The sequence below is a fragment of the Lagopus muta genome, chromosome 4, assembly GCF_023343835.1.
Source record: "Lagopus muta isolate bLagMut1 chromosome 4, bLagMut1 primary, whole genome shotgun sequence".
Taxonomy (NCBI): domain Eukaryota; kingdom Metazoa; phylum Chordata; class Aves; order Galliformes; family Phasianidae; genus Lagopus; species Lagopus muta.
The window spans coordinates 19451169-19461592 of record NC_064436.1 but is presented as its reverse complement, the minus strand read 5'-3'; the positions used below and the strand labels follow the sequence as shown (position 1 = coordinate 19461592).

At 36.5% G+C, this 10424-nt stretch overlaps 1 protein-coding gene and 1 long non-coding RNA gene across 7 annotated transcripts in view; one reads left to right on the top strand and one right to left on the bottom strand.

Annotated features, from left to right (window-relative positions):
- Nucleotides 1-10424, top strand: part of GSTCD (glutathione S-transferase C-terminal domain containing) — a 66623-nt gene that overhangs the window by 182 nt on the left and 56017 nt on the right. For 5 of the 6 annotated variants that reach the window (XM_048943361.1, XM_048943360.1, XM_048943359.1 and 2 more), the window contains 5 exons: nucleotides 2057-2094; nucleotides 4337-4768; nucleotides 6631-7092; nucleotides 9191-9445; nucleotides 10159-10252. In XM_048943361.1, coding sequence (XP_048799318.1) covers nucleotides 4358-4768; nucleotides 6631-7092; nucleotides 9191-9445; nucleotides 10159-10252 — 1222 coding nt within the window. In that variant the 5' untranslated portion in view covers nucleotides 2057-2094; nucleotides 4337-4357. Of the gene's footprint in view, nucleotides 1-2056; nucleotides 2095-4336; nucleotides 4769-6630; nucleotides 7093-9190; nucleotides 9446-10158; nucleotides 10253-10424 lie in introns of those variants that run through there. The other variant, XM_048943356.1, reaches the window with a different exon arrangement.
- LOC125692629 (uncharacterized) overlaps nucleotides 9272-10424 on the bottom strand; it is a 63474-nt gene continuing 62321 nt past the window's right edge. Inside the window, exon 3 of the long non-coding RNA XR_007376788.1 lies at nucleotides 9272-9378. This is a non-coding gene — a long non-coding RNA (uncharacterized LOC125692629). The remainder of the gene's footprint in view (nucleotides 9379-10424) is intronic.

Here is a 10424-nt window from a genome sequence, read left to right as displayed (position 1 = left end):
GGCGGCCTTGGGAGTTGGCGCCTCGCTGCTGCTTCCCCGCACGGGCTCTCCTCCTGCCGGTCGCCCCATTCCTGAAGCGCATGCTTGAGCGCGGAGACCCGCGCTGGTGGCGGGAACGCACAATTCTTTGGATACGCTGAAGGATGGGTGGCCCTAAGCTCCCGCAACGCGTTGATCGTCCGGCTGGAAACATAGCTCAGCTTTCCGCAGTTGTCTCCCTTACAGCATAAATATTAACGTCGTGCAAAGTTAAATATTTCCTGGGGGCACCTGTCTTTTTAAATGACTTGTGATGAGCAGCGTATCTCAGATGATAAGATGTTAGCCAAGCTGATTGTAACACCGAAGGCAAATTCGTGTTATTTATCTTCAAGCTATGTTGCAAAACCTGTGATATATTCATTATTTATGTTCAGCTGGTTTCTGCCTTCCCTTCTTTTAATCGTGGCTACTATTAAAAAGGCCAGTATAGGATAGAAATCCATCTCACAGAATGCAGGCTAATCAGAGAAGGACAAATGCCAGGGAAAAAAAATAATGATGATTAAATGGGTGAACAATGTTACGTCTCAAGGGTTTTGTTAGTTCCATTCTTTATTTTACTATCACAGAACAGCGGGGGTTGGAGGAGATGTCAAAAGATCATCAAATCCAACGCCCTGATAAGCAGGTTCCCTACAATAAACTGCACAGATTGGTGTCCAGATGGATCTTGAATATCTCCGTAGAAGGAGACAAGCTGTCAGGAGGAAATCTCTAAAGCAAAACGTGGGAGAGAAGTGGGATGTGGCAGGGCGAGAGCCTACAGTTCTCTGAAGTGAAAGAAAAAGGCCTTGAGTATATTCTCCCAAGAAATAATTTAAGGGAACGAAAGTCATCTGTAGACAGGTCCCAGATAGATTTATTTTGCTTTACGTCCTGTGAGAGACTAATATGAATACCGTTGGGCCAAATCTTATTCCACTGACTGGATTTCAGAATCAGGTGGTGTGTGTGTCATTGTTCATTGCCTGAAAGTGGGGAAGATAAGTGTTTGGAGTGGTCAGTGAGCGATTGATTTTTATGTATTTATTTATTTATTTTGTGATACGGAGCTTTGTGATGTCTAGTAAGACCGAGAGAAATTTCTCAATTAGTCTAAATCTTCTAATTTCAAAGATGAATAAAAAAATATTTCTGTTTTAGCAAGCGAGGCGTGTTTTTTTGGCAGCTGCATAGGCTGTGTGACAGTTCAGAAATTATGCTGCCTGTTTAATCGCTTTGTGAGAAATAAAAGAACTTTCAGTATTAATTTTTGAAGTTTGTAGGAAGTAATACTTGCATTTAGAAGTCAGAAAATGGTGATAGATGACTTGCAAAATATTTCTGCACCAATTGAGCTCAGACCATTTTATTATCCACAGTGTAATAAAAAGCTCCTAAAAGATTAATATTTCTTCTGTGTTTACCCCATGCATTACAGCTCTGTTGTTGCAATGAAACTGAGTCTAGACTTGACTTATTCAGATTTTATTTGGCTTTTGAAATTACATGTCTGTGAACAAAGTTAACTTCATTGCTACTTTTTGGCCATCTGAAATCTCTTATGGGAAAAAATAGATGTAGTGTAGCTGGGGCAAAAGCTGGAAGTTAGGGCTTTAGGGAACAGACAGATGGTGGAAGAGGGTGGCTATTGTCGTTTATACTTAGGACAGATCTGGAAAAGTGGACGGAAAAAAAATCAGGCTGATATAATGTTTGTGAGTCCAGCTGCAAGTTTGGGAATAGAGTAAGTGATAAAATGCCCATGGTACACTGCAGACTACACAGGAAAAAAAATCCTGGCATTTCTTTCTGGAGACAGCTCGTCTTCTAAGTTAGAAAAAGAAACACAGTAGTATGACAAAATAATTTGAGTGATGCTCTCTGTTTAATAGTATGAATGAAATGTCTGTGGCTCTTCTGTACTTTTAAGTTGGTGAATAGGTAGGATTTGACTGTGATGATGATAGAATCAGAACAAAGTATTCATTAGATCGGTGAGGCTCACTTTACATGCTGTTTCCATCTATTTCAGGAAACCTCGTGCTGAAACAGAACAGAAAGTTGCCAAAGGTAGCACTTATTGCTGTTGCTTCCTTATTTCTCATCTTCACACCTCTTCCAGGTGCAGACTTAGAAGAGTTTGAGTCAGTGCAAGCTGTGCATAATCATTATACATTCCTATCTTGTTTTGAGAGGGAGTACTCTCCCTCCCTAGATAAGTACAATACTCAGTGCTTCAGCACTGTAATGTTCAAAAGCCACTACTTTCAAGTGGGCAAAATGCAGTGAAGAGTTAAATGTGAGCGTTAGAAGTAGAGAGAAGAGCAAATCTGAACAAAGTGACAAGTAAATCTTAACCCACATAACATCCATGGGTAAAGCTTTAAAAAAAAAAGATGTTCAGTTTAAAGTGTCTGTTTGGAATTTAGATGCAAGTTCCTTAGTGACTATAAAGGAGACAGTCTCAATACAAGTATATAACATTATGGATTAAGGTAAGTGGGCTACATGCATATTCCCCTTCTCTGACATTGTCACAAGGCTGTCAAGAGACTGGAGTATGCATTTATCCTGCTTCAGGGAGATTCAGCAGTGTTGGCATACGTGCTTTGTGTGGCTTCTGGATGCAACAGTTTTGTAGCTGAGGATAAGAATGGTTGAATTTGGCCAAATTTCAAGCTAAATTTTGAACTCTGAGGAGACAGATGGATTAATAGGATGGTGCCAGCTGTGGCATATACAGGGTTGAGTACAGAGCAGACCAATAACCAACAAGTCATTATTTCCAATCAGTTGCTGTCCCTGGGACAGACTGACAGTTGCTATCTATTACTCATCGCTACTGGGAAGAAGTCATTTTGTTCAGTGGATTGGAGTAAGATTCACACTGACACTGTTAACCCATTCATCCACCAGTTTTTAAAGCGGAACATCTTTAATCAGTAGGCTGATCAGTTGTACCTCTGCATCTTTCTAGAAGTTCTGTAGGAAAGGATTTGAGATTAAGCGGTTGTATATATGGATGAAACAGATAAGACTAACTCTTCTCTCATCTTCTCCTCAATTACTTTCACTAAACTGTTTTCTCCACAGTTGTAGTTACGGTATTGTATCCATCTTCATTTCTATGTTTATCCAAGCGAAATAGCCTTTAGGAAAGTATTTTACGTACTTTTGTGTATTTTATTATTCTTTGAGTGGAAGCTGTGTTAATTAAAGAAAAGCAAGAGGATTTTTATGGTTAGGTACTCTTGTTTTGAGACAGCCATGTAAAAAAACAGTTGAAAAACATTTCTGTATAACAGTCATTTTGATTCTTATTTAATGCCAGGTGGGCTTGATTTTATTTTTCCACTGCCTGTCTTTGAGCAATTGCTCTGTCCCAGTGACAGATGATATAAAATAATACATTTGATGTATATCTCCACATATGAAATGTGAGAACTTTTTGCTGCGTATTGCTATCATGTCCCTGTAACTGTATAGAGACATTATTAGATAGTTATTTGGAAGATTTTGTCCCAGTGTCACTTGTGCTCTACGTACACGCATATAAACTATATATAAATAAGCATACTGCATATCTGAGCAGCGTTCAGAGTTCTTCTTCGTATTATAATGAAGCTTTGTTCTACATGATTGTTTTAAGAGTGCCATCTAGTGCTCTATGCTTTTCAGTACGAATTGTGATTTTTAAGTTAACAGAGAATGTTATGTGGTGGTGGCACAGAAAAGCTATTGCATTATTGTTTTATATTACACTAGTATGAAATGGCTTAATAAAAAAAACAGACTTTCAACAAAGTATAAGGAAAAATAATTTAAACTTTTAATATAATGACATTAATTTCAGCTACATCACTCTTGTATTTCACTTTAAAACAGTGACTCTGTGTGTGTATGTGCTTTAACAGAGAGGCAAATGTATGATAAAACTGTTTTATGTGCTCAGGAACATGGTTTTATAATATTGCATGATAAATGTATGATTATGGGTGATTTGAAAATGAGCTTTGTTATAAAATGTCTAAACCTTCAAAGTTTAAAATAAAATCTTTTTTGATTTTCATATTTTTACTTAGTGTCAGAAATCAATTCCTTGTCAATGATGTGTATGTGAGGCGGCAGGCTATATGTGAAACATTTTCCTCTCTAAGTGCCGCATTCTACTTGCTCAGGCAGGATGTCTTTAATAGTATCTTATTTTACAATCAGTTTTAGCAGATAATGGTACAACCGCTGTTTCAAACCCTCTGTTTTGTTCTCAATTCTGTATTCTTTTATGACTGTTGTGTTCTAATTTCTATTTCAGGAACTTCAGCTCAGGAGGAAGATGAAAGATAGCGTCCCTGAAGAACATTTGTATTTGGGTTTTTCTCATCAGTGTCAAGATAGTATCTTTCCTCTTCATACGTCTATTTCACTCTTCTTGCTATCCTACTGTGACTGCAAATCATTCAGAATTTTCTTAGTGCCGACTAATGAAAATGCAAATGATCAGTTTGTGACAAAAAACCTCCTTGGAGATCTTGAGGTCCATTTAATCCCCAAATGTCAGCTTCCTATGGTCGTGCAGAGCTGCTGTTTTCCTGCTGTTGTCACGAAAGACGGCAAGTTCTGTCGAGCTGGGCTTTCTGTTGTCTTAAGACATATAATACAGAAAACATTCGAGGCAGATCCATCCAAAAAGAATGTTTTGGAACTCCTAGGCTTTAAGAAGACCTGCTTAAAAGCCTGTGCAGAAGTGAGTGCATCTCTTTCTCTTAGTTACATTAACAGGGTTTTAAATAAGAATGGAATGCCCTGTTGTAAACTCTTAATATTGATATTTACTGTATGGAGAAATGTCTGTATTTTATTATAAGGGAAAAATTGTTCTTTTTGAGGGTATAGCTTCGGCAGCACAAAAACAGTTCAAACACTGGTTCAGATATTTGCTTCATTTTGGCAATATAGTGTCAGTGGGTTAGTACTGTGTCTGTTTCAGTTTTACGTGAATTAAAAAATACCTAATATAATGATAATTTTTCACAGAATGCCACTTTCTTTAACTGAGGAAATCAAATATCTGAAGGCAGGATGTTTGTGTGTGAAGACATCAATTGTGGCTGTTGCCACAAGATCTTCGAGCACGTCACTAAGAACTAATCCTACATACTTTGCACATGATGAATTTTATCTGAAGAACGTGAAATCTGATGAGAAATAAGTGAGGGACACTGCTAGCTTTGTGGAGAATACAGGAATCAAGTTGTAGCCTTGCAAAGTTTGAGATAGAATTTTTGAATGTACTTACATGTTATTATCAATATTAATATTAGGCATTTAAGAATTTGAACTAGTAAAGCACTTTCCAGAGTTTTGTCCAGGATGTGACCTTTGTCACAGCCCTACAAATGGAAACCTGTTCACAATGGTCACTGCTATATTTGCCTTCTTATGCTTACTTCACACCTTATGAATAACCGTATTTCAGATCATATCACAGCTGAATATTTCCTGTCTTCATCCCCTTTCTGATACTGATTTATGAAGGAAATTGCACGTATATAAGCTTATCTTCAATCAATCCATATAGATAATTATTTACTTGCCTTTAGATTATTCAGAACTTGAAATATATGCTCTGATAGTTAGCTACTTAAAGGTATAAAAAGTAACTTGGTCTGCCAGGAAACCAGTAAAAATGAATTCCTGTGTAGCGGAGGTCCTTAACTGAAGACCAAATGAAGCTTTACTGGAACAATTTGGGCACTGTAAATGGTCGTCCAAAGAAATGAAATTATCCCTGGAAGATGTTTCTTGGTAAACTAATGTAATGTATTTTTATTAACTAATTCAGAACGATGGTAATTATAGCTTCTGCACTGTGCACCTTTGTCAATACTGAGTGTTTCCTCAGAGAATAAGGGAAATTGGATTTAAATGCACAATGTTTGGGAAAAGCTAGAAAAAGCAAACTAAAGCAAAAAAGCAAACTAAAGATTTTGACAACTGTTATTTAAAAATAAATAAAAAGGTTTTTGAATATTGAGTTTAATGTACAGAACTGGCATGCTGTGCTGACTGTATCTGTGAATTCAGTAGCATTCTTGGGGAAGACATGGTACAAGACTGCAGTTGATTTGATATCGCAGCCTAAATAATAGAGAAGAAGAATAACATGAAAAAAATTGTTTAAAGTTATTGCTTGGTTACACTAAAGTTTCTTAATGTTGCATGCTAAGAAAAAAAATAAGAGAACTAATCTAAAGCATTTCTGTACTCACACTTCTCATGAGTTACACAGCCAGCCTCATCTTATGCCAAGAAAGGGAAGTAAAAACGTACTGTATTGGATAACATTTCATCCTTGTTATATATATATATATATATATATATATTTATATATATATATATATATAATATATATATAAATAAAACATTTTGCTTCTTAACTCTGCTATCACAAAAGTAATACAGAGTATTTGGGCTCCTAAAATTATCAAAGGATGTATTTGAAGCCAAAGTTGCTAACTTTGGCTGAAGTTTCCTTGTTTAAAGTAGACAAAAAGGTAGCTTGGATTTTGTTTCTTATTGTATTTATTAGATAAATTTATTTGACAGGTTAGCCAGTGGACCAGACTCTGTGAGATCAGCATACCTCTGGCTGTTGAAGGATTTTTGACGGCATCTCCTGAGCACAGTCAGGCTATTCCTGCTGACATTTTACAGCTCGAAAGAAAACTTGCAGAGCCTGTCCGAGTGCATAACGATGACAAAATTCGAAGGCAAAAGCTTCAACAACAGAAGGCAGGTGCTAAGGCTGCAGTGTCTCTGCTTGAGAAAGAAGCAACAGAAGAAGGGAAAACAGTGGAGGTGCATGAACATCCACTTCCAAGTTTGGAACTGAGTGTAGCTTTCTCTAAGCTACATGTCCAGGAGGTGTCACGTGCAGTCAACAGAGAAGCCCCTCTCATCAGGAGAACAAAAACATCTGACCTTCCACCTTTAGACCACGTTTTTGCAGAGGGGCTTTATTTTACCTTGGCAGATATTGTGCTTTTACCATGCATCCATCAGTTCCTGGTAAGACATCAAATTCTGCAAACATTAAGCAGTGTAGATGGGCTTTTGTAAGAGCTGGAAAATCGTGAAATGTGTTCATTTAAAATATGTTGCAGCATTTGCAATGTGAGCATAACCCAAAACAGACAACTTGCCTTTGTTTTTATTTTTGTACAATAAAAGGCAGGGCTTGGTGGGATCAACAACACTCATTTCAAATAGTACTTAGTAAACATTCTTGACTACTCACATAAAATACTGAAATACTTTGGCCAGAGAATTCCTGCATGAGAATATTTAAAACGGATGCTTGTAGTACATTACAATGTGCATAAAACAAAAGTAGGTAAATATGAACCTATTTCAGTTTTGGATACAGTGCACTGGGAGAGCATTAGACAAAACGTGTTATTTGGTATTTTGTTGTTCTATTACTGTATCAGTATGGTTCTGAACTGAAATTCTATCCATCTAAGGCTTGAAACTTTGTTACTTTGTCACTTTGTCTTGACATAGAATGCTCTTTAGGGAGAAGATGAGAAGAAAGGTTTAGAGACTGTAGTGGCTTTTCAGAGACGTAAACACTGGAGTTTCCATGCTGTATCAGAGCTGAAGAGCTACTTGAGTATTGTTTTTTAAAAAATTATTTATGTGACTGGCATATAGTTTCTTGAGGTTTTTTTTTGTTGTTGTTATTTACAAGTATTTCCCTCTAAAATACAGTGTAGGAGGATTTCTGATTTGCTCTGCATAGTATGTTAATACTCTTAGTCTCTGCTCTTGTTTTCCTCTGGTTCTAGAAATGATTCCTTCACTGGGGACAAAACATTCCTGTGTAGAGAACCCTGTTTTATTCTGTCTCAAATGGATGTTTTTATTACCAAGCCCTCACTTGAAGTAAGCCAGTTTCTTTGCACGAGTAGATAAAAGATGGATGTGTAGACAGCAGCATACCTTCATATCAGCAAACTTTTTATTTGTTTGTGCAGTATTGTGGTGGTTTTGTTAGGTCATTTTTTAATAAACTTTGTGTTCTCCTCCAAGCAAGGTCTGATCACTGTGACCAAGCTCAGAAGGGATGGGCTACATCTAGGGAGCCAGCTTCTTTGGCTTGTGCTCCAGCCCCTCAAACCTCAGTAATCTCTAGTTTTGTCATTCATAGTATTTTTGCTGCTAAACAGTTTTCCGCAGCTTGTGGAAGGTCCTTTGTTTGTTACAGCATAAGAAGAATTTCCCTGGAAAACATTACATTGCATAAGGTCTTGGAGTGGAGTTGTTAAATAGCAAAAATTAAATACATTTTATTCCAGGTCTATTTCTGCATTTGTAAGATATCATCATATTGCTTTTTTAATATGAATTTTTTTTTTTTGCTTTGTAATTTTTAAATACTGAGCTTTCAGAAGTTGTTGACTTGCATATAGCACACAAACTTGGTAAAGGCAGCTCCTGGCAGTAGGTACATAGAGAATATTTTCAGTTTCACGGCACATTTCCGCTGCACTGTAGAGAACTATGAGAACTTTAAAACAATTGAAAATACAGTAAGGTAAGGGCCTTCATATAACCTTTTATAACTTATTGGAACACAGGCAGGAGTTACTTTTGTTCATCAGAAGCATCGCTTTTAAAAAACCTAGATGGCCTCCCTATAAAAATATGATTTGAGTATGTATGTATTTTTTGTGCATATACATAATACTCACATTTAGGATTTTGTTTGTTTTGCATTCAAGATTTCAGTTTTTATTTTCTTTCTTTGCTTTAAGTCCAGCATGCATTGCTAATTACTAGGTCTTATAATTCATTAATTAAAATGAATTATTCTCATGTTAGGAAATGATAAATAATGAACAGTATTATTTATGTTTTTGTGGCACTGACTGAAGTTGTGATTAAAGTTGTTCACATAAATATTTTCATCACATGGAAATTGCAGATAGCATTTAATGGCATTTCCACCTGCAAGCAGAGCTCCTAACTAGTCAGATTTTTGCAGTAAGCAAACATTTTGAGATTTAACATGGAGTTATATTCATTGCCCACAGGTTGTCTTCTCCACATTGCTTGTGGAAAGAGGTTTACAATAGCAAGTTACCTTTCCATTTTGTTTTCCTAGGATTGCAGCAAAAAGCAAGGCAAAGATCTGGTAAAGTTACCTCTGATCTCCAGCTGGTATCGAAGAGTTCAGCAAGTCCCTGGAGTGAAGAGAGCAGCTGATAAATGCAACATGCAGCTTCTCCAGCTTCCAGAGTTGATACCTGCTCCAGAGGATCACCTAGGAGACTTCTTTCCAGTTCCTGATAACTGTGAAGAAGAGCATGAAAACAGTCAATTTATAGGTGGTCCAAGGCCAACTATGACTAAATTAATGGTAATTTAAGGTTTTCAATCAGCTGTCTTAGTTATCTTAATTTATCTTAATTATACTTATTTTGCAACAGGTGAAATTTATTAGAATCATAGAAGCAAAGTCTTTTATAGCCTTAAATGATTTAATGTATTTTGTCTGTCTTCTATCTGATATGCATTGACTTAAAAGGGTTTTTAGTCTTTTTGTTTAGTTAACAATATTTGGTTGCTCAGGGATTGAGTAAGTGTACTCTGGAAGCCCTGTAAATAATTCTTAGCAACCAAAGTAGCCTTCTGTTTTATTTGTGATATTTATATTCCTTTTCTAAAGGTATGTATATAAAAAAAAAAAAAAAACAAGTGATATTGTATGTTTAGCTTTAGCATTCTGTTTTTCTGTTGCTTTTTGTTGTTACTTCCATAGATCTTTGAACGTCTGAGACGCAAATGAATTTTGTTAAAGAAAACTCTTTGTTGTGTTCTATAGTTTTCTGTATTTTATTTTACTTTATTGCATAGAGGTTACCATCCTCTTCTAAAAAGAATGGAGGGTACTTTCTTGTGAAAATGACGAAAGTACATAGTTTGAATTCTATAAACAGGAGTCATCTCCCTGTAAGTCTCATTTGGGCTGAAAGCTATGTAGTGTGATCTGATACTCTTAAATCTGGTGGGAATTCTACTACCAGTCTCAGTGGGTAAAAGACTGGGCCCCTTTTTTTCTGTTTCACATAGGAGAGGGGTATTGAAGCAAAGTTTTCTCCTCATCCATGCCCTGACTGGACCATAGACTGGCCCAGCCTGCCAGCAGCAGTCAATCCTGGAGAAGGTAAGGGTTTTTAATGTATTCTTAGTGCATTTGTTAGCAATGCTACTTGACTGTATCATAGGAAAAGATGTCACTTTTCATGAATGAATTTCAAAGCTGTGTTAAACAGGCAAGCAGTTTTAAATCTGTTTTAAATTTCAGGCTGTTTATAAGATGTGGTGAGATGACTTCC